At 38.7% G+C, this 24473-nt stretch overlaps 1 protein-coding gene across 1 annotated transcript in view; it reads left to right on the top strand.

Moving 5' to 3' along the window:
* PPP1R9B (protein phosphatase 1 regulatory subunit 9B) overlaps window positions 1–24257 on the top strand; it is an 85547-nt gene extending 61290 nt beyond the window's left edge. The window contains exons 3-10 of the mRNA XM_053700089.1: window positions 5608–5728; window positions 6457–6561; window positions 10914–11049; window positions 14531–14686; window positions 14785–14838; window positions 15183–15412; window positions 16760–16856; window positions 22678–24257. Of these exons, the coding sequence (XP_053556064.1) occupies window positions 5608–5728; window positions 6457–6561; window positions 10914–11049; window positions 14531–14686; window positions 14785–14838; window positions 15183–15412; window positions 16760–16856; window positions 22678–22731 (953 nt within the window). The 3' untranslated portion in view covers window positions 22732–24257. The remainder of the gene's footprint in view (window positions 1–5607; window positions 5729–6456; window positions 6562–10913; window positions 11050–14530; window positions 14687–14784; window positions 14839–15182; window positions 15413–16759; window positions 16857–22677) is intronic.
* The last annotated feature ends 216 nt before the right edge of the window (window positions 24258–24473 follow it).

Raw genomic sequence — 24473 nt, 5'->3', positions numbered from 1 at the left:
GTCCTGAAGAAACTGTAAAATTCTAGGAATTCTTAAAGAATGCCAAGAGAATTTATGAAAAGAACACCATGAAATATAAGTTTTCCAAACCCGATAATAAATCTTCCTTGAAACAGACTTACGAGCCTGCAACATAGTATTGATCACTGAGTCAGAGAAACCTCTGTGACTAAGCACTAAACGTTTAATTTCCATACCTTTAAATGTAGAGATTTGAGATCCTGATGGAAAAACGGCCCTTGAGACAGAAGGTCTGGCCTTAAAGGAAGTGACCAAGGTTGGCAACTGGACATCTGGACAAGATCCGCGTACCAAAATCTGTGAGGCCATGCTGGTGCTATCAGAAACACATGCGATTGTTCCATTATGATCTTGGAGATCCCCCTTGGAAGAAGAACTAGTGGCAGAAATATATAAACAAGTTGGTAAGACCAAGGAACTGCTAACGCATCCACCATCTCCGCCTGAGAATCCCTGGACCTGGAAAGGTATCTGGGAAGTTTCCTGTTTAGATGGGAATCCAACAGATCTATTTCTGGAAGACCCCACATCTGTACAATCTCAAAAAATACATCTGGATGGAGAGACCACTCCCCCGGATGCAAAGTCTGACGGCTGAGATAATCCGCTTCCCAATTGTCTACACCTGGGATATGAATTGCAGAAATTAGACAAGAGTTGGATTTTGCCCAAGAAAGTATCTGTGATACTTATTTCATTGCTAAAGGGCTGTAAGTCCCTCCCTAATGACTGACATATGCCACAGTTCTGATATTGTCTGTCTGAAAGCGAATGAAAAGTTCTCTCTTCAATAGAGGCCAAGCCTGAAGAGCCCAGAAAATAGCACAGAGTTCTAAGATATTGATTGATAACCTCACCTCTAGAGGATTCCAAACCCCTTGTGCTGTCAGAGACCCCCAGACAGCTCCCCAACCAGAAATACTTGCGTCTGTTGAGACTACAGTCCAGGAAGGACGAACAAAAGAGGCCCCTTGAATAATATGATGATGTTCTAACCACCAAGTCAGAGGGAGTAGAATGCTGGGATTTAAGAAAAATCAATTGTGATATCCGAGTATAATCCCTGCACCATTGATTCAACATGCAAAGCTGCAGAGGTCTTATATGAAAATGAGCAAAGGGGATCTTCTCACAGGAGGTCTTATTCTGAAACCTATTTGATACCCTTGAGAAACAATGCTCTGAATCCACTGATTCTGAACAGAATCTGCCCAAATTTTTTTAAATCATTTCAATCTGCCCCCCACCAGTTGAACTGGTTTGAGGGCTGCACCTTCATGCAGTCTTGGGGGCTGGCTTTGGCTTCTTATAAGGCTTGGATTTATTCCAACTTGAAGATGGCTTCCAATTGGAGCCACAGTCCTTAGGGGAAGGAGTGGTTTTCTGTTCTCTATTCTGATGAAAGGAACAAAACCAATTAGAAGATTTAAATTTACCCTTAGACTTGTTATGTTGGGGCAAGAAAACTCCCTTCCCCCCAGTGATAGTGGAAATAATAGAGTGCAATTTAGAACCAAATAAATAATTACTCTGGAAAGATAGAGATATTAATCTAGATTTAGATACCATGTCAGCCTTCCATGATTTAAGCCATAAAACTCTTCTAGCCAGAATAGCTATAGACATAGATTTAACATTAATCTTGATGCTATCAAAAATAGCATCACAGATAAAATGATCAGCATGTTTAAGCAAACGGACAATGCTAGACAAATCAGGATCTGTTTCCTGATGTGCTAAGCTATCCAACCAAAAAGTTGATGCAGCCGAAACATCAGCCATAGAAATGGCAGGCATGAGAATATAGCCAGAATGTAAATAAGCTTTCCATAGATAAGATTCAATCTTCCTATCTAAAGTATCCTTAAAAGAAGTACTATCTTCCATAGGAATAGTAGTACGTTTGGCTAGAGTTGAAATAGCACCATCAACCTTAGGGACTTTTTCCCAAAACTCCAAATTAGCCACTGGTAAAGGATATAACTTCTTAAACCTAGAAGAAGGATTAAAAGAAGCACCAGGCTTAGACCATTCCTTAGCAATCCCATCTGAAACCACATTTGGAACAGGAAAAACCTCAGGAGTAATCACAGAAGGTTTAAAAACAGAATTTAAATGTTTACTGGTTTTGTTATCAAGAGGATCAGACTCCGCAATACCCAAAGTAACCAATACTTCTTTCAACAAAGACTGAATATATTCAATCTTAAAAAGATAAGAAGATTTATCAATTTCAATGTCTGAAGTAGGATCTTCTGAAGCAGAGAGATCCTCTTCAGAGGAGGATATTTCAGTATGTTGTCGGTCATCACAAATTTGATCAGTTTTATAAGAAGTTTTAAAAGACCTTTTACATTTATTAGAAGGTGGAATAGCAGATATAGCCTTCTGTATTGCATCAGCATATCATTTTTCATATCAACAGGGATATCATGTACATTAGATGCTGAAAGAACAACAGGTGCTGTACTAGTACTAATAGAAACATTATCGGCATGCAAAAGTTTATAATGACAACTGTTATATAATATAGCTTGCTTACAACAGATACACTTAGCTTTGGTAGAACTGTGTTCAGGCAGCATGGTTCCTACATTAGCTTCTGAGACAGGATCAGACTGAGACATCTTGCAAAATGTAAAAGAAAAAATAACATTTAAACAAAATATCCAATTTCCTCATATAACAGTTTCAGGAATGGGAAAAAATGCATATGCTAAATAAGCAAAAAAGCAAACATCATAGCCCTCTAGAATATAAAGAGAGCAGGGAGCATAAAGGAAGTGGGGTAATATAACCAAAAAATATTTGGTGCCAAGTATGACACACAATGCAAAGTGAACATTTTTTGGCGCCAAACAACATCTGGAAATAACGCGTCACAACAAGCGTGACTTTGCACCAAACAAACTAACGTCAATAAAGATGCAAGAAATGACGAAACTTGCGATACCATAGACGCAAATTTGCAGTAAAAAATGTTTGCGCCATAAATGACGCAATAAATAACAGCATTTTGTGCCCTCGGAAGCCTAGATTTGCCAGCGAAATTTAAGGAAAAAATGACTAAACCCCAGGTAAGAAATTTTTAAAAAAAAATTAACTTCCTAAAACATGATTCTCATACTGAAACTGTTAGACTTCAAAGGGAAATACACAGAGACCTGACTCATGGCAAATATAAGTAAATACATATATTTAAAACTAAACTTGATATTCTATATAATAAAAGGCCAAGTGTGTTTTTATCCGAAGCTGTCATGCGCAGTAGAGACTGCGTGTGAGGACAAACACACCTGGCCTTCTAACTGACCTGACGTCATGTGGTGGAGTGGGCGTGACCGGTCGGGTGCGACATGGGCGTGACCTGCGTGACATGGGCGTGGCCTGGCGTGACGCGGGCCGGACGGGGCCAGATGCCGGGGCTGCCGAGAGACAGAGAGCTCTAAAGAGGGGGGATAGAGAGAACAGAAGAGGGTGAATAGAGAGAGCAGAAGAGGGGGGATAGAGATAGGGAGAGAGAGACAGCAAAAGAGAAAGGGGAGAGAGACAGCAAAAGAGAAGGGGGAGAGAGACAGCAAAAGAGAGGGGGGAGAGAGACAGCAAAAGAGAGGGGGGGAGAGACAGAAAAAGAGAGGGGGGACAGAGACAGCAAAAGAGAGGGGGGAGGGAGACAGCAAACGAGAAAGGGGGAGAGAGACAGCAAACAAGAAAGGGGGAGAGAGACAGCAAAAGAGAGGGGGAGAGAGACAGCAAAAGAGAGGGGGAGAGAGACAGCAAAAGAGAGGGGGGAGAGAGACAGCAAAAGAGAGGGCGGAGAGAGACAACAAAAGAGAGCGGGAGAGAGACAGCAAAAGAGAGGGGGAGAGAGACAGCAAAAGAGAGGGGGGAGAGAGCGCAAAAGAGGGGAAAATAGCGTAAAAGAGAGGTGGAAGAGAGAGTGCAAAAGAGAGGGGGAGAGAGCACAAAAAGAGGGGGAGAGAGCACAAAAGAGAGGGGGAAAAGCGCAAAAGAGAGGGGGAGAGAGCACAAAAGAGAGGGGGGAAAAGCGCAAAAGAGAGGGGGAAGAGAGCACAAAAGAGAGGGGGGAGAGAGTACAAAAGAGAGGGGGAAGAGAGCGCAAAAGAGAGGGAGAGAGAGCGCAAAAGAGAGGGCAGAGACAGAAAAAAGAGAGTGGGGAGAGAGACAGAAAAAGAGAGGGGGGAGAGACAGCAAAAGAGAGGGGGGGGAGACAGCAATAGCAAAAGAGGGGGAGAGAGAGCAAAAGAGAGGGGGGAGAGAGAGAGCAAAAGAGAGGGGAGAGAGAGAGCAAAAGAGAGGGGGGAGAGAGAGAGAGTAAAAGAGAGGGGGAGAGAGAGAGTAAAAGAGAGGGGAGAGAGAGCAAGGGGTGGGACCGCTGTACTGCAAAAAATGGCCCGTGTACACAGACTTTAGGCCTAGTTAATACATAAAGCGCCAAATATAGCTGAGAGTCTCTTAAATAATGATACATACTTACCGAATACACCCATCCACATATAGCAGACAGCCAAACCAGTACTGAAAACTATCAGCAGAGGTAATGGTATAAGAGTTTATTGTTGATCTGAAAAGGGAGGTAGGAGATGAATCCCTACGACCGATAACAGAGAACCCTTGAAAAGATTTCCCATGAGTGAAACCATAAAAATCAACAGGCAATACTTTCTTCACCTCCCTCTGACAAACACTGTACTCTGAGAGGAATTGGGCTTCAGAATGCTTAGAAGAAAACATAAAAATCAAGCACAAACTTACTTCACTACCTCCATAGGAGGCAAACTTTGTAAAACTGAAGTATGTGTGTGGTGGGAGGTGTATTTATTGGCATTTTGAGGTTTGGGAAACTTTGCCCCTCCTGGTAGGAATGTATATCCCATACGTCACTAGCTCATGGACTCTTGACATTTACATGAAAGAAAGCCAGATACACTATAATGCACTTGCTATTTATCCAGCACATCAGAGTACAACAAGCCTCGGCTGACCATTGCAGGACTTCAATCAATCTTGGTCAAATTTTGAATTAAAAATATAAAGGAAAACTTAGGTGTGTGGCCTGAGAGAAAACGTTACAGGTGTGTGCATGCAGTTGACTATTTAAGAGCTAAACAGCACTAGTTTACATAATTACTTCAATGGTATATTTCTGTTGTTGCTTGTTTTTTGTTTGTGTGGTTGTAAGGGAGGTACATGATAGAGAGGAGAAGTGAAAAGAGTAAGCTGGGTATAGTAAGAGAGACAAAGGGCGAGAGACAGAGGAAGAGGAAAGCAAGGAGAAAGGCCAAGGAAGGAACCAGGAGATAAAAAAAAGTGGTTATAAAGAAGGAATGACAAAAAGAGGATTAGAAGAAATAGAACATAGACAAAAAAGGAGAAGTGAGTAGATATGGAGGCAGAAGAGAGAGTGTGTAAAGATTTTTATGACATTTAGGTGGTTTTCTTGTTTGCTGCCCATAGTTTGCTACTACAGTAGACTAAGGCCTTATTGTGGTTTTTTATTTTATGTTTTTTAATATCCGTCCCCAGTCTGCCTAATCTCATTCATAGACATTATGTTTATTATAGATTCGGAAGGACTTGGCATCAGTATTATTGGTATGGGTGCAGGAGCTGACATGGGGCTGGAGAAACTTGGTATATTTGTGAAGACAGTAACAGAGGGGGGAGCAGCTCACAGAGATGGCAGGTACTGTATCTAATGATAACACAAACAGCTCTATCATCCTATATTTCATTCTATCACTTGTCTATAAAAATCCTCCCTGTAACTCATCCTATTGCTCCGTGTAACCTCTCTACATAGCTCCATAGGTTGCTCCCTATTATTCTTTTGATTTATTCATATAATAACTCATAACTCATCCTATTGCTCCGTGTAACCTCTCTACATAGCTCCATAGGTTGCTCCCTATTATTCTTTTGATTTATTCATGTATTAACTCATAACTCATCCTATTGCTCCATGTAACCTCTCCACATAGCTCCATGCAATATAATTCCTTTGATATACCCATATAATATCTAGTTAGAACTCATTCTTTTGTTCCCTATGATCTATCCCCATCACTTCACTTTCTGCTTCATATAACCTCTTTCTATTGCTCAGCATGACTACCAATACCTCCTTCTATTAAAAAAACCTTCTCAAACATATAAGTATTGATTGCCCCTATAACTTCTCCTTATATTTACTTATGTCACTCCATATAACCTCTACTTATAGTTCATATTATTATAAAATGTAGACTCAATATATCCCATAATTGAATAGAAACCTCACTATTATTATTATTATTAGTTATTTGTAGAGCGCCAACAGTTCCCTAAAGCCTCCTATATTATATCCCAAATCCCCTAAACAACCAATTCTATTTAATATTACGTTATTAAAAACCTTTATTAATCTTTGCACAGAATTGAGGTAAACGATCTGCTGGTGGAAGTTGATGGTACAAGTTTAGTTGGTGTCACTCAATCCTTTGCTGCTTCTGTTCTGAGAAATACAAAAGGTCGTGTCAGGTGAGAAACTACTTACACCCTCTCCCTACAAAGCATTCACAATGCATTTAAAGGATTCACCAAATTTCTAAATAATATTAAATTATTAGAGATTTGTCTATACATACTGGATTAAGGTACACTGTAACATGACTTTTGTACAAATGCAGTTAAATGTTTTATACCAACATAAGAATTATATATATATATATATATATATATATATATATATATATATATATATATATATAGCTTAGATAAAGGTCGCTATAAATCTGCAAATGTGCCACTATTTCCTGCTCAATATGACTTTTTTCTGAACTGCACACAACATTCCACTATGGGCATCCATAAGGGCAAAGGTCTCTCTCTGGGTATGGGCACATGCTTAATGTCTGATCCTGGGGATTACCTGTTAAAGAACCATAAACGCAGGACCCATGTAACTAATATGGACATGGGACCCCTCAATGGAGGAGCATTTGTACCTTTAGGGATCACATGCAGGGGCGTATTAAGGCATAGGCCAACGAGGCCGGTGCCTAGGGCAGCAGATTTTTAAGGGGCAGCAGAATATTGAGTCCCTAGGGCCACTCTACTGAACTCAGGGCCGGGTGGCTAAATCAACCAATTACAATTGACTTAAATGGCTGGCCCGGCTATTGCTATCCTATGGGATTGTATGTGGGTGCGCATGACGTGGTGACAGTGGAAGCGGAGCTCACTTGCACAGTCTGGCCTGGACTGAGAGGGAATGCAGTATTCTTCCTGGCTCCACCGCATGATTGAGACTCACACAGACTACACAGTACATTGTGCACTACAACGTGACCACTGTGAAACAGCATATGCCTTTCCCCGTTCAATACATCTTCATTAGGCATTAAAATACTTAAACGGATTAGTCACTAAATACTTGTACATTTACTGTTTGTCTATCTGTCATACATGCAAAGAATAAGTATTTATTGCTGAATCTATACAACTATGTGACTTAAAACACAACTGAAAATATGTTGTATGCATTTAATACATTCAGAAACAATACAAGTGTATACTTTATTATGATTGTATCATGTGACATTATCCCCTAGGATACAATTCCTAAACCTATCATAACTACTGTTGTATTTTTTAAGAACTTTTAAAGGCCAATTTGTATATTCATTACATATTTATCCAAGCAGATATTTTGCTTAAATAACTGTCAATCACCAAAGAAGATGTTTAAGGTTAAACAAATACCTACTGACAAACTATCATACAATGAAGGATATTTTTTTTCTGATATAAACACTTTAATCATCTGACTTGCAAAATAATGTCTTAATATATATATATATATATATATATATATATATATATATATATATATATATATATATATATACAGGGAGTGCAGAATTATTAGGCAAATGAGTATTTTGACCACATCATCCTCTTTTTATGCATGTTGTCTTACTCCAAGCTGCATAGGCTCAAAAGCCTACTACCAATTAAGCATATTAGGTGATGTGCATCTCTGTAATGAGAAGGGGTGTGGTCTAATGACATCAACACCCTATATCAGGTGTGCATAATTATTAGGCAACTTCCTTTCCTTTGGCAAAATGGGTCAAAAGAAGGACTTGACAGGCTCAGAAAAGTCAAAAATAGTGAGATATCTTGCAGAGGGATGCAGCACTCTTAAAATTGCAAAGCTTCTGAAGAGTGATCATCGAACAATCAAGCGTTTCATTCAAAATAGTCAACAGGGTCGCACGAAGCGTGTGGAAAAACCAAGGCGCAAAATAACTGCCCATGAACTGAGAAAAGTCAAGCGTGCAGCTGCCAAGATGCCACATGCCACCAGTTTGGCCATATTTCAGAGCTGCAACATCACTGGAGTGCCCAAAAGCACAAGGTGTGCAATACTCAGAGACATGGCCAAGGTAAGAAAGGCTGAAAGACGACCACCACTGAACAAGACACACAAGCTGAAACGTCAAGACTGGGCCAAGAAATATCTCAAGACTGATTTTTCTAAGGTTTTATGGACTGATGAAATGAGAGTGAGTCTTGATGGGCCAGATGGATGGGCCCGTGGCTGGATTGGTAAAGGGCAGAGAGCTCCAGTCCGACTCAGACGCCAGAAAGGTGGAGGTGGAGTACTGGTTTGGGCTGGTATCATCAAAGATGAGCTTGTGGGGCCTTTTCGGGTTGAGGATGGAGTCAAGCTCAACTCCCAGTCCTACTGCCAGTTTCTGGAAGACACCTTCTTCAAGCAGTGGTACAGGAAGAAGTCTGCATCCTTCAAGAAAAACATGATTTTCATGCAGGACAATGCTCCATCACACGCGTCCAAGTACTCCACAGCGGGGCTGGCAAGAAAGGGTATAAAAGAAGAAAATCTAATGACATGGCCTCCTTGTTCACCTGATCTGAACCCCATTGAGAACCTGTGGTCCATCATCAAATGTGAGATTTACAAGGAGGGAAAACAGTACACCTCTCTGAACAGTGTCTGGGAGGCTGTGGTTGCTGCTGCACGCAATGTTGATGGTGAACACTGACAGAATCCATGGATGGCAGGCTTTTGAGTGTCCTTGCAAAGAAAGGTGGCTATATTGGTCACTGATTTGTTTTTTTGTGTTTTTTTTGTCAGAAGTGTATATTTGTGAATGTTGAGATGTTATATTGGTTTCACTGGTAAAAATAAATAATTGAAATGGGTATATATTTGTTTTTTGTTAAGTTGCCTAATAATTATGCACAGTAATAGTCACCTGCACACACAGATATCCCCCTAAAATAGCTAAAACTAAAAACAAACTAAAAACTACTTCCAAAACTATTCAGCTTTGATATTAATGAGTTTTTTGGGTTCATTGAGAACATGGTTGTTGTTCAATAATAAAATTAATCCTCAAAAATACAACTTGCCTAATAATTCTGCACTCCCTGTATATATATATATATATATGTGTGTGTGTGTGTGTGTGTGTGACTAGAGTGAATGCAAGCCCTGGTGAACATCTACTTAAAAAGACATTTTTTTAAAAATTTTTACACCCTGCACCAAAAATATTATGTCTAAAAAAAGGTCTTAAACCTGGGGTGGGGTGGGGGGTGGTTAGCAGAATTTTGAGTGCCTAGGGCAGCACAAAACCCAAATACGCCTCTGATCACATGTTAATCAGAGGGGCGTGAAAACCCATATCCAAGAGGGTAATTTCATTGAGATTGATCACCCACATCCTAGAGTAACAAGTGAAAACCTCATTTTAAGGAGGGGCTTCTCACTCAAATGAGAGGTGGCATTTCACTGTAGACCAAACTAGCGGGGAGAGAGGGGCAACATTTTAGCCCCTTACACCTAGAGCACCAGTTTGCTCTCTTTCAAATAAAGAGTTTTTATGTCTCTGTAAGTAATGTGAGGGGCTAAAATATAGGCTCTGTTAGAGCCCTCCCTTCATGCACATCTGACAACAAGGCAGTGCCTTCACTTCCGGGAAATTCTTTATGACACTGATGTCATGACCACTAATGTAGTGATGTCACACCTACACTGAGCAACCAGTGAGACCTATCACGATGGCATAATGTAAAGGGTGACCCTAAACTCAAATGGATGTGAATGTCATTATTCCCATTGTAAGTGTGATGCAAATGAAAACAACATGTTGTCTTTCATAATTAAGGGGTTAAGGTTGAAGAGCTATGAAACTCTGCTCACTATAGAAAGTCCTATCATTGTGAAGCCAACAGACTGTGTAGTGCTCCATCACCTTTAGCCAAAAGATGGTGCTGCACTCTGCTGTCTTTTATGGGAATATAACTGTATACAGTAGATGGTGCATTATAAATTTGACAACTTTTTTATTGATCTAGCTTTTCTTTATATTTGATAAATAGTCTGGTATAATGAATTCCATCTAGATTTTCTATTACTGAAATCCATTAAATGGGTAAGAAATCCTATCAACGTCTGGTCCCCAGGTAGATTCTAAAACTTCCTCTTGTCATTGGCTAACTAGATGGGTTCAGCTAGCTCCCTTTAGTGTATTGCTGCTGCAGAACCTACTCTTAAGATACCAAGAAAAGGGAGTAAATTAGAAATCTATTTAAAATTGTGATTCAGCTTTCAGAACAAAACATATGTTCAGATAATGATATGGCTGATGTAAAAATGGCAATCACTTATCTCACTAAATGCTTGGTTCAAAGTTAAATAATGGGTAAATATTTAAAACTGTAAATACATATTCTAGTCTATCTACATTGATATTATAAATATTTTGCCCCTTCTTAAAAAAAAATCCAGGCTCCAGTACAGAGGAAAAAAATACAATCACCAATGGGTAGAATGATAGAAGAATATTCTTTTTTTTTAGGTTCCTGATTGGTCGTGAGAAGCCTGGGGAACAGAGTGAGGTGGCTCAGCTGATTCAACAGACATTGGAGCAGGAGAGATGGCAGAGAGAAAGTATGGAACAGAGATACAATCAGTGTAATGAAGAAGATGAAGAGGTGAGAAAGGCAGAGCAGAAAAAGAGGGAGAAGGCAGTATCAATGAAACAAACACAATTTGTGTAGTGAGTAGACGTGAGTAAGATAGGAGAGTGCTTGTGAGTGTGTGTGTGTGTAAGGTTGGGAGGGTGCTTGTGTGTGTGCAAGGGTGGGAATAATGCTTGTGTGTAAGGGTGCGAGTGTGCTTGTGTGTGTGTAAGGGTGCGAGTGTGCTTGTGTGTGTGTAAGGGTGCGAGTGTGCTTGTGTGTGTGTGTGTGTGTGTGTGTGTGTGTAAGGATGGGAGAATGCTTGTGTCTATGTGTAAGGTTGGGAGAGTACTTGTGTGTGTAAAGTGGGAATAGTGCTTGTGTGTGTTTAAGGGTGAGGGAATGTGAGTGTGCTTGTGTGTGTGTAAGGGTGCAACTGTGCTTGTGTGTGTGTGTAAGGATGGGAGAGTGCTTGTGTCTATGTGTAAGGTTGGGAGAGTGCTTGTGTGTGTGTAATTGTGGGAATAGTGCTTGTGTGTAAGGGTGCAAGTGTTCTTTTTGTGTGTGTGTTTAAGGGTGGGAAAGTGTGAATTTGCTTGTGTGTGTGTGTAAGAGTGTGACTGTGTGTGTGTGTAAGGGTGGGAGAGTGCTTGTGTGTATGTGTAAGGTTCGGAGAGTGCGTGTGTGTATGTGTAAGGGTGGGAGAGTGCTTGTGTGTATGTGTAAGGTTGGGAGAGTGCTTGGGTGTGTGTGTGTGTGTGTAAGGGTGGGAATAGTGCTTTTGTGTATAGGTGCGAGTGTGCTTGTGTATGTGTGTGTGTGTAAGGGTAGGAGGGTGCTTGTGAGTGTAAGGGAAGGAGGGTGCTTGTGAGTGTAAGGGAAGGAGGGTGCTTGTGAGTGTGTGTGTAAGGGTAGTAGGGTGCTTGTGAGTGTGTATGTAAGGGTGGGAATAGTGCTTTTGTGTATGGGTGCGAGTGTGCTTGTGTGTGTGTATGGGTAGGAGGGTGCTTGTGTGTGTGTGTGTGTGTAAGGGTGGGAATAGTGCCTTTGTGTATGGGTGTGAGTGTGCTTGTGTGTGTGTATGGGTAGGAGGGTGCTTGTGTGTGTGTGTGTGTGTAAGGGTGGGAATAGTGCCTTTGTGTATGGGTGTGAGTGTGCTTGTGTAAGGGTGGGAATAGTGCCTTTGTGTATGGGTGTGAGTGTGCTTGTGTGTATAAGGGTAGGAGGGTGCTTGTGAGTGTGTGTGTGTGTAAGGGTGGGAATATAGTGCTTTTGTGTAAGAGTGCAAGTGTGCAAAATAAGTATATGGGTGTCAGTCCGAGAAAGCAGGAAACAATAACTGTTATACAGAGGCTAGATTGAAGAAGCTCACAATGGATATGTATAGGGGAGAGAAGGAAAGAACAATAGTGAAGTCCGTTAAATCCAGAATATTGCATTCAAAGAGAACGGTACTAACACTGTAAAGAGCTATGTCTAAGCTCTTAGATTATCAGCAGGCAGGTTTATAGCCCCACGGCTAACAATGAAACTCCTAGACTCCAAAGGTAGGTAAAAAGCAAATGTATTAAAATCAAAGGACAGATTACACAGACTGCATCGGCCAAGGGACAGAGAAGCATACAAGAACCATTTGAATTAACTTTCAGATACTAAAACGGAAAGCTTCAAATACCAGCCATGTGTGTGTGTAAGGGTAGTTCCTGTATTAGTATGAGAGAACACTTTGGGTGTGCATAAGAGTGCATAAGGGTAAAAAGAGCACCTACCTTGTGGACAAGGTTGGTGTACAAGAAAAGGGGAAGTATCTAATGGGTGTGTGAAAGAGTAGGATATATATCTAGGGAGTGTGAGCAAAAATAGGAAAAGCACCAGCATGGGTGTGCACAAGGATGGGTTCTGCTTAGGTGTGTGCATGCAAGAATGGGAAAATACCTGGGCGTGTGTGCACATATGAGAGAGAGATCATAATGAGTGTGTGTAAAGAAAAAAGTGAGCCTGTGTAGTGTGCATAAAGGGAAAAAAGTGCTTGTGCGTATATAACAGTAGGAGAGGACCTGGCAGATGACATAAGAGCTCCTGGCAGGTGTGCATAAGAGTAGGAGAAAGCCTAAGGATTTACGTAAGAGTTAGAGAATGCAAAATGATTTTTGTTTATATATGTCTGTTTTTTAATGGTGGTTAAGTGCCTCTGGTGTTGTGCATAAGGATGGGAGAGTATATGGGGTGTGTATATTTAAAGGGATATGGAACCCAAAATGTTTATTTCATGATTCAGATAGGGCATGGTATTTCAAACAACTTTCCACTTTACTTCTATTATCTAATTTGCTTCAGTTTCCTGGTATTCTTTATTGATAATAATACCTAGGTAGGCTGGGACATAGCTGCTGATTGATGACTCCATATATATTGCCTCTTGGCACCCAATGTGTTCAGCTAGCTGCCAGTACTGCATTGCTCCTCCTTACACAAAGGATACTAAGGGAACAAAGCAAATTTAATAATAGAAATACATTGGAAAGTTGTTTAAAATGGTATGTTCTATCTGAATCCTGAAATATTTTTGGGGCAGTTCATATCTCTTTAAGCTGATCACCTCTCCACTGCAACTTGGAAGAGGCGATCACCTCAGGTACAAGGCCAGGAGAGGCTCATGGACCAATCTGAATTGAAGCACATTGCTGACTGTTGGTTGCATTGTTGCGCTACTCACAAATTGGCAGCTTTCATTACTTCTGAGAGGCTGTACCAACCCTCTTCTGTAAGTAATAAAAAAAAGACTCACAGTGAGATGAGGCTAGGAGATCATACAAACATGCGCCCATTGGGATGCTAAAATCAACATTACATTTTTATAACAATGCAGTTAAGTAGCAATACGACAAACTTTTTTTAAAAGTTGTTGTTTACTATACCTTTAAGGAGAAAATATTGTGAAGATAAAATATACAGAAAGGGGTGTATGTTTATGTGAAGCCTAAAAGCAGTTCAGAAGACAGAGGACTTCATTCCTTATGCTTTAATGTATATGTTCAAAATATTGTCCATATAGTAAATATTTTTTTAAAATAATTGTTTAATGTCTTAGTGCTCATACAGAATTCAGCAAAGACTTTCAGGAAGACTTATTCCTCAGGTATAGGTGTTTGTATATCATGGCATACATATAGAAACTTCTGGTTCTGATGTACCTTATGCGTCAAATCATAGAAAAAAATGTGTGTTCATGCCAAAGTTAAAGCTTTAAATTTCAAATATTGGGTTTTAGTTGTCTTTTATTATAAACTTGAAATATCAGCTTTATGCTCCCTGCCTTACAACAAAACATTTTTTAACCTTCTGCTGTGTAATAAAGAGTTCAAGGGTAAGATGATGCAGACATTTTTTTAATTTGTACTTTTATGTGTTGAGGGAAAATAGAGCAGAGGTTATTCCATACAAACATATATCATAGTAACTTAAGGTTTGGTCTGATATAGAAGAATTAACTGCAGTTCCTATGTGATGCCAGACAGGAGAGTATGCCACAGATGAAGAAGATGAAGAGATGAGCCCCATGTTCCCGGGTGGTGAGATGGCTATTGAAGTATTTGAGCTGCCTGAAGGAGAGGACACACTTTCCCCAGTAGATATGGATCCTGAGAAACTGGTGCACAAATTTAAAGAGGTGAAACACAAATTATGACCTATGTTGTTTCAATATATGTATTGCATTTTGAGTTATCCGATTTTTATATATATTTATTTATAAATTCCCTTTTACAGCTTCAGATCAAACATGCTGTCACAGAGGCTGAGATTCAACAGCTAAAAAGAAAGGTGAAAGAAAGCATTCTACTTCCATCACAGTACCCAACCAAAATCTATCACATTCTCAAACTTCTGTCATCCAACCCCCCTCACAAAACACACCTCGTCCAACACCTCCCTGGTAACCAGTCATAGCACAGGTTCATAAGGCTACTCTAACCATCAATTATCTAATAAGTCAAAAGGCTTTCCTTCCAGGTAAAGCCTCACAACCCTACATAATTGTAAAGAGCCAGCCCAATTGTTACTTGCTACACTTGTATCAACATAATCATAATTATATAGACTTTTCTGATTATAAATGGTTATTAATGTTTTTTCCTAATATTTTTCTAATATCCTTTCCCCTTCAGCTGGCAGGCCTGGAGCAGGAGCGATCTCGCTGGCGAGTGGAGAAAGTCCAGCTGCAACAGAGTGTCCAGGAGAACAGGGAGAGGGTGGAGAAGCTACAAGGGTACTGGATGGAGGCACAAAGCTTGTGCCAAGCTGTGGATGAGCACCTGAAGGAGACTCAAGCTCAACATCAGGGACTGGAACGCAAATACAGCAAGGCAAAGAGACTCATCAAAGACTACCAACAAAAGTAAGCTATTCCTAACAAATCAATTTGTCCAAAAATCTCATAATCTATGGTTGGTACGTTAATCTCAAATACCACTCAAAAATTGTTCATTAGTTATATTAAGACAGTATCTTTTTTCTCCAAAATCATAAATCTTTACCTTGCCCTTTTACCTCCATTTTTTTCACTATCGCAGATCTTCTTTTCTCTCCAATCCCTAAAGAACTCTTTCCTAAATCTTCTATTTCCAAAGCCCAAGGTCAATACAGTCAAACATGCCATTCAATAAGATGCATGCCTGTCTTGCAAATAGACATCCTTCAAAAGAAAGAGCAGGGAAAGTCACAAGAGGAGTGGCTCTATGATATAAAGGACTCAAAGGTTTAGAGATTAGGTCAAAACTATATGCTGTGTAATTGTGTTCTAATCTGTCTCTACTTATTTAGTTTTTTTTATTCTTCTCATTCATTGATCTTCCACTTCACGTTCAATCATCTTTCAACCATAATTCATACATTGATTTTCTCTGTCTCAACACTCATCTCCACATTCATCTATTTTAACCCTATTCATCTAGCTTCTCAATGATTAGTTTGCTAACTCTCATGCATCCTCTTTTCATTTAATTTATCTATCTTCTCTTTCTCAGTAATCTCCTATTGCTAGATTATATATCTCTTAATTCATCAATTCTAATTTAAACCTATCTCTCCTTCATCTGTCTCCTTTGCATCAACTATCTTTTCCTCATCCAAATATTTCATAACGTTCTTTTTTATCCCTCTGTGTCCTTTATTTCATCCATCTATTTTATTCCTTCCATTCTTATTTTTTCCCCACCATTCAATAGTCTTCCTCTATACCTCTATGTGTTATTCCATCTCTCTCCATACATATAAACACACATTCCTTTATGTCTTCTTCTTATCATTTATCTATTTTACTCGCATTAAACTATCTCTCTATATTAATTCCTTTATTTTTTTCTAATTATTCATATTTTTTTCTCAATCCTGACCATTTATTTTCCACATCTTTAACTCTTCTATCTTTAATTTGTAATTATTCTCATTCATTCATATGCTTCTTCTCATACACCTATCTATATCTCTTTTTGATTCAGTCCATCTATCTTTCTAATCTATACATTTGAATTATCCATTTCTTTCTTACCCATATCCTTTCTTTCCATTTCAACACGTTCTACTTCCCATCAAAATTATTTTCCATTGATTTCATGTGCTGTCTTTAGGAGTGGGAATGCCAAGTTTTTTTTAGCAGTTCTCTTAGTACTCAAATTGGCAACTTGCAATGGTGAATTAATTTAGGTGTTGCCAACATTTTAAAATGATGACATTATTTTCAAAGGGAGCAGGACTTCTTGAAGAAAGAGGAAATGCAGAAGCAGTCATTGGAGGAGGTGGAGACAGCGCATGCAGCAGAAATCCTGAGGCTGCAGGACAAGGTGTCGCCCTCTTTCTGTTTAAATCCTATTCTATATGGTCTCTTATGTTCTATGTCTTTCTTCAGTTTATTTCTCCTTCACTTAATCCCCTTCATTCCAACTATTCTCTACCACATTTTCATCAACAATTTAACACATTCTTAAAGGGACAGTCTACACCAGAATTTGTATTGTTTTAAAAGATAGATAATCCCTTTACTACCCATTACCCAGTTTTGCATAACCAACAAAGTTAAATTAATACACTTTTTGCCTCTGTGATTACCTTGTATTAAAGTCTCCTCTGACAGCCTCCTGATCACATGACTTTTTATTTATTATCTATTGACTTACTATTTAGCCAATTAGTGCTGAGTTGTGCTGACTTTTAAATAACTCCACGAGCATGAACACAATGTTATCTATATGGCGCACATGAACTAGTACCTGTTGTGAAAACCAAATAAAAACGCATGTGATAAGATGCTGTCTATAGTGACATAGAAACAGGCAGAAATTTAGAGGTTTAAATGTTATAAAGTATGTTAACATAACAATGTTGGTTATGCAAAGCTGGGAAATGGGTAGTAAAGGTGTCATCTATCTTTTTAAACAGTAACAATTTTGGTGTAGACTGTCCCTTTAAATGTTAACTGATTTTTAAAAATAATATATATATATATATATATATATATATATACAGTATTAATAAAACATCAAGTTATATGACTGAAAAACTTGTATATCAATTTGATTTAATAGAAACATTTTCTTGAATTAGCATGCCTAGCCAGTGATGTGTCCACCTTAGTGTGAACATTTATTCCTCCATAAAAAAAGAATATGTACTTGTATTTGTACCCTAGACAATGTAGAATAAATGCATACCTTAGCACACAAACGCCTAGATTACGAGTTTTGCGCTATAGAGGGTGAAAACGAATGCAACAAAAGTTGCGTTATTTCACCCTCCATAGCGCTGCCATTATGAGTTACTGAAAAGCCTGCTTGTGCGTGCGTTATAGTGGCTATAAGCTCCATACTACACAAAAGCCAACGGCTGATTTCACATGCATAGACATCAATAGGGAGAGAGTGTTAGAAAAAAACACCTGAAGCGCGGAATGAAAAGCTCCATAACGCAACCCCATTGATGTCTATGGGGAAAAAAAGTTATGTTTAAACAACCTAACATAAACCCCAAGTCTAAACACCCCTTATCCACCACCCCCGACATCGCAGACACAGAAATAAACGTATTAACCCCTAATCTGCCGCTCCCGATATCGCCAACACCGAAATAAATGTATTGACCCCTAATCTGCTGCTCCGGACATCGCCGCCACTAATAAAAGTTATTAACCCCTATTCCGCCACTAACCCGACATCGCCTCCACTAAATAAAGTTATTAACCTCTGGCCTCCCACATCACCGCCACTAAATAAACCTATTAACCCCTAAACCGCCAGCCCCCCACATCGCAAAAAACTAAATTAAACTATTAACCCATAAACCTATCACCCCCTAATTTTAAATTAAAATTACAATATCCCTACATTAAAATAATTAAAAACTTACCTGTGAAATTAAAAAAACCTAAGTTTGAACTACTAATCTATTATACTAAAATTAAAATAACTACCAATTAAAAAAACTAAATTACACATTAAAAAAACCTAACACTACTAAAACAATTTAAGTCTAAAATGACAAAAAAATAAAAAATACTAAATTACAGAAAATAACAAACACTAAATTACGAAAAATAACAAACAAAATTATCAAAAATAAAAACAATTACACCTAATCTAATAGCCCTATAAAAATAAAAAAGCCCCCCAAAATAAGAAAAAAACCCTAGCCTACGATAAACTAAAATGGCCTTTTGTAGGGCATTGCCCTAAAGAAATCAGCTCTTTTACCTGGAAAAAAATACAAAGACCCCCCAACAGTAAAATCCACCACCCAACCAACCACCCAAAATAAAAAACCTAACTCTAACAAAAACCTAAGCTACCCATTGTCCTGAAAAGGGCATTTGTATGGGCATTGCCCTTAAAAGGGCATTCAGCTCTTTTACTTAAAGCCCAAACCCTAATCTAAAAACAAAACCCACCAAAAAAAAAAAAAAAACTAACACTAATCGCCGAAGATCCACTCAAAGTCCGGACATCCAGGCGGCGAGGTCTACATCCATTCAGGTGGCGTCTTCTATCTTCTTCCAGGCGGCGTCTCCCAGTGGCGCGGAGTGGGTCCATCCTTGAAGACATCTGGTGCGGAGCATCCTCTTCATACGGACACCGCCGTACACTGAATCCTCAATGGAAGGGAGCCTTTTCAAAATGGCGTCACTTGCATTCCTAGTGGCTGATATGATTTTTGAAATTCAAATCAGCCAATAGGATGAGAGCTACTGAAATCCTATTGGCTGTTCAAATCAGCCAATAGGATGAGAGCTACTGAAATTCTATTGGCTGATTTGAATAGCCAATAGAATTTCAGCAGCTCTCATCCTATTGGCTGATTTGAATTTCAAAAATCAAATCAGCCAATAGGAATGCAAAGAACACCATTTTGAAAAGGCTCCCTTGCACTGAAGATTCAGTGTACGGCGGTGACCGTATGAAGAGGACACTCCGCGTCGGATGTCTTCAAGGACGGGCCCGCTCCGCCGGGATGAAGATAGAAGACGCCGCTGGGATGAAGATAGAAGATGCCACCTGGATGAAGATAGAAGACGCTGCCTGGATGGATGTAGACCTCGCCGCCTGGATGTCTGGACTTTAGAAACTGTGAGTGGATCTTTGGGGGTTAGTGTTAGTTTTTAAAAAAATCTTTTGGGTGGGTTTTGTTTTTAAATTAGGGTTTGGGCTTTAAGTAAAAGAGCTGAATGCCCTTTTAAGGGCTATGTAAAAGAGCTGAATGCCCTTTTAAGGACAATACCCATACAAATACCCTTTTCAGGGCAATGGGTAGCTTAGGTTTTTGTTAGAGTTAGGATTTTTATATTTTGGGAGGTTGGTTGGGTGGTGGGTTTTACTGTTGGGGGGTTCTTTGTATTTTTTTTTTCGGGGGGCATTTTTATTTTTATAGGGCTATTAGATTAGGTGTAATTGTTTTTATTTTTGATAATTTCGTTTGTTATTTTTTGTAATGTAGTGTTTGTTATTTTTCGTAATTTTGTATTTTTTATATTTTTGTAATTATAGACTTCATTTTTGTTAGTAGTGTTAGGTTTTTTTTAATGTGTGATTCAGTTTTTTTTAATTGGTAGGTATTTTAATTTTAGTATAATAGTTATGTTAGGTTAATTGTTAGTTTAAACTTAGGTTTTTTTAATTTCACAGGTAAGTTTTTATTTATTTTAAGATAGGGATATTGTAATTTTAATTTAAAGTTAGGGGATTGTTAGGTTTAGGGTTTATTAGTTTAATTTAGTTTTTTGCGATGTGGGGAGCTGGCGGTTTAAGGGTTAATGTGGGCAGTGATGTGGGAGGTCAGAGGTTTAGGGGTTAATAACTTTATTTAGTGGCGGCGATGTCGGGGAGCAGAGGAATAGGGGTTAATAGCTTTATTATAGTGTCAGCGATGTTGAGGTGCGGGGGAATAGGGGTTAATAAAGTTATTATAGTGGCAGCGATGTCGGGGAGCGGCGGAATAGGGGTTAATAACTTTTATTAGTGGCGGCAATGTTTGCGATGCAGGAGGGTGTCGGAATAGGGGTTAATAGGTAGTTTATGGGTGTTAGGGTACTTTGTAACAGTTTAGTTATGAGTTTTGTGAAACATTTTTGTTGCCCAAAACTCATAACTACTGCTTTCAGATGGCACAAAGGATCGTGTCGGTATAGGCTGTAACGCAAGCATTTTAGCCTCACCGCACAACTTGTAATACCCAGGCAAAAACATCATATTATTGAGTGCAGGATTGACAGTGCGTTACAGGCTAAAATGCTTGCGGTATAGCTATACCGACAAGACTCGTAATGGCTGCGTTACTGTTTTTACGCGGAAATGGCCATTTTTTCAGCGTTAAAACCGTAACACAAAACTCGTAAACTAGGTGAAATAAAATACTGTTTGCCAGTCTATGAGACAAGCAAACCAAATTAACTAGAAATATATACACTCATAACTATATCAGGAAAAGCTAAATTTAAATAAAAAACATTCACCAGCAAAGTAGTTCCATAAAACATAAAGATTGATAGACATTACCTTTGAAATTATAGGGTTTTAGTGAAATATTTAGGGGCCTATAATGTGGTTAGTTATTGTAAAGTCTTTGCATTTCTTTTAGGCATTTACCACAGCTAAGTTCAGACATTAATATTTGTCCTTTGGGGTAAAGTAAATCTGAGAAAACTCATACATTTATTATTATTTTTTTTAAATGCTGTGTTCCTCATTTTCATTGCTGGTATGTAAGCAAAGGGGATTGCATATATCTACATAATTATATATTGCTGGTTTAGTTCCTTCTTGTAGCAAGGTATGAAAGTTATTTAGTTAGGAAATGTTCTTCCATCTTACAGCTGTGGTATATTTGTTTTTGTGGCATAGAATATTTATGTTTAGTAATATTTTTCTTACTATAATAGTTCTGTTCTCTCACCTTATTTGTGTGTTTCTTGGCTACATGAACTTTACTTGTGGAATTTTAGTATATATGTACAGACTCTTGTATCTTCCTTTCTGTTCTATTCCCCCTTCTTTATATACAGGTGGCCCTCGTTTTACAACGGTTCAATTTACACCGTTTCAGAATAACAACCTTTTTTTCCAGTCATGTGACTGCTATTGAAAAGCATTGAGAAGCAGTGCATTTATTAAAATAGCAAGTAGGTGGAGCTGTCCACTTGTGTTGCAGCAAAGCCAAGCAAGCTGAAATTAATCAGTTTAACCAGACCTGAGCTATCGAGTAGATTTCAAAGGAACAAGATCTTCCTGTCTATAAATCAGTCCAGATTGGAATGCATAGAAAGAACTGTTTGCAGAAAAATGCAAGTGAAGTCTGTGTTGTGTGATTATTTTATTAGGTTTATAATGCTGTTTAGCAAATGTTTTTTCATTTAACTGAATATAGTTTAATTTATATTCTGTGTTGTGTGATTATTTTGTTAGGTTTATAATGCTGTTTTGCATTTAAAGTCTTCATTTCAAAGCTTTAAAAATAATATATTAGGTGTTACTTATGACAATTTTGAGAGGGGCCTGGAACCTATCTCTCTCACTTCCCATTGACTTACATTATAAACTGGGTTTCAATTTACAACGGTTTCGATTTACAACCATTCCTTCTGGAACCTAACCCCGGCGTAAACTGAGGGCTACCTGTATTTACCCCTTTCATACCTGTGTTCTGTCATTCCTTCCATCCTTCTCTCTTATTCTATGTTTTTGGTATGTACAGCATTCTGTATTCTTCATGGCATATATCTGCTTTATTCAGACTCTTTCATTCCATTCCTCTTTTTTATCTCTGTTATTGATTTTTCATTGGTTCACCCTTCAATTATGTATTTGATATGTACATTATTTAATCTGTTATTCTTTGTTATCTCTCTGCTTTTTGCTCAACATTAATTCATCATCTCTTCCACCTCTAAAGTGCAATCCACACTATCTCTTCCTAAATTCTTCTCTTTAATATAGCTTTCCTTTTATTCAAGCTCTTTCTCTTTTATCATGGCTTTAATTACAATTTACTCCATTTTCCTTCTGTAGTCTCTGTTTTCTTCATCTTTTCTTATTCGTCTTTCTTTCCCCCATAAATTACCATTAGTACATGTAGTATCTTTTTTATTGATCATACTTTCAAACTATTGTTTTCTTTTTTCAGGTCTCAGAGTTGGAAAAAAAGCTCCTCACTCTTCAGTCTCCAATCCTCCCATAAATCCAGTGTTATAAAGGGTGGGAGTATTGGGCAGGTGACTACACTTGCAGGATGTCTCCGCACCCAGTGAAGGGACCACAGACACTTGCTTCCTTTCTGCTGCTCATTTTTTGCCCCCATTATTGGGGGTTAGGAGTATTATTCACTGGGATCTGAACTTATGATTATGATGCGCAAAGGCATTTTTAATGGACCTAACTGGGATCTCAGCTGGATGTGTGTTGACTGTGACTAAGTGGCCTGTGCTTTCTGGTTGCCACTTACTGCTCCATGGCCTTTGTTTAGTGATGGCCTTGTTATGTCTAAGGGACCCTGGTGGCTCTTTAGATTCTTGATGGCCAAGTGGCTCTGGTAGAATGTGCGGTGGCTGTGGCCCTGTGTCCTGGACTCTGCGTGTCTCTGTAATGTGTCCGTGATGGTGGTCTGTGTCTATTATTGCGCTAGAGATCATGATGTGTGCCCCATTCATCTTACTATCCCCTCCTGCTCCCTTGAAGGTCTACACCCTCCCTCTCTCATACTCTTATACTTTCTCATACATAGAGTGATTGGCTGTTAAAAATACAAGAGTCAAAGAAGTAATGTCTGTGCACAGTGAGGTAATATAGCTGTGAATGGTGTGTGTCTGAACAACAAGGCTTGCTGTTTGTGTACATGATGTAATGTGTATATGAAAAGTCAAGCTTAATCAAAAACACACACATTTACACAGACACAAGTAACATAATGTATATACATACATATACACACACACTCTTACATGCGTACATATGTACATACATATAGTCGATTTGATCCAGACTGTAAATCTTAGATACCAACAAGGTTAGGTAAACAAAAACGACTACCTGCAAAGTGACATCTGAGCCCATTAAGAAATCACACGCACACAGCAAAGTGTCTGTAACATTTTAACATATACTAGGTGTGTGTCTGAGGAGTTAGATTAGGCAGTGTGTGTATATATTAGTGTAGGGTGTGTACCTGCCCGATGTATATAGCTCTGTTTAACTGAGAGCCAGACTTTGTCACTGACATCACTACCTGCACCCATACGGCTGATGCCAACATGGTAACGATATTATGTCCTGGCAAGAAATCTGCCTGTTGCCATATCCACTGCAGGCGACACACTCATGTGGAGACTATAGCAGAAAATATTGCAGTAAATCAAGAAGGAAGAAATAGGCATACATTTGACTTCTATAATTTAAAATTTTAACTTTTCCCTAAAATAGTGGGAAATTTGTATATTTTGAACATGGGACATAGAGGGGGAGGGGTAATACGAGGACCAATCCAAGACTGTTTGAATGGTTGATGGGGGGGAGGGGGGAGTGAGTAATATAGTGCCAAATTAATATCTGTTTATTTATTGCTCTGTTATTGAGAAAACAGGAATATTGGAAATTATGTATAAATATGTGACATGGGTCCACTACGGGGATGAAAACAATCAAAACATTTGTGCGAGTTAATGGATCATGAACAAAAAAAATCTTGGCATTAAACTAAACCTAATTCTGCATTTGTCAATTTTATAATTGGGAACAGTGAGTTATAGGGAAAGTTACATGGAGTAATAGGCGGTATAGGGACAGCTTACATGAACCTGTCTAAAAGGTTGTAAGGCTATAGGACACTAGAGAGGGTTATAAGAGCAACGTTTAAGAGCACTTCCATTATTTTACAAACACCTGTATAATAATTTTGGATGATTTTCCAGAAAGAGTTAAAGAGTA

This window comes from Bombina bombina, chromosome 1 (genome assembly GCF_027579735.1).
Source record: "Bombina bombina isolate aBomBom1 chromosome 1, aBomBom1.pri, whole genome shotgun sequence".
Lineage (NCBI taxonomy): Eukaryota > Metazoa > Chordata > Amphibia > Anura > Bombinatoridae > Bombina > Bombina bombina.
Note: the sequence above shows the minus strand (reverse complement) of the source record. Positions and strands in the feature narration are given on the sequence as shown.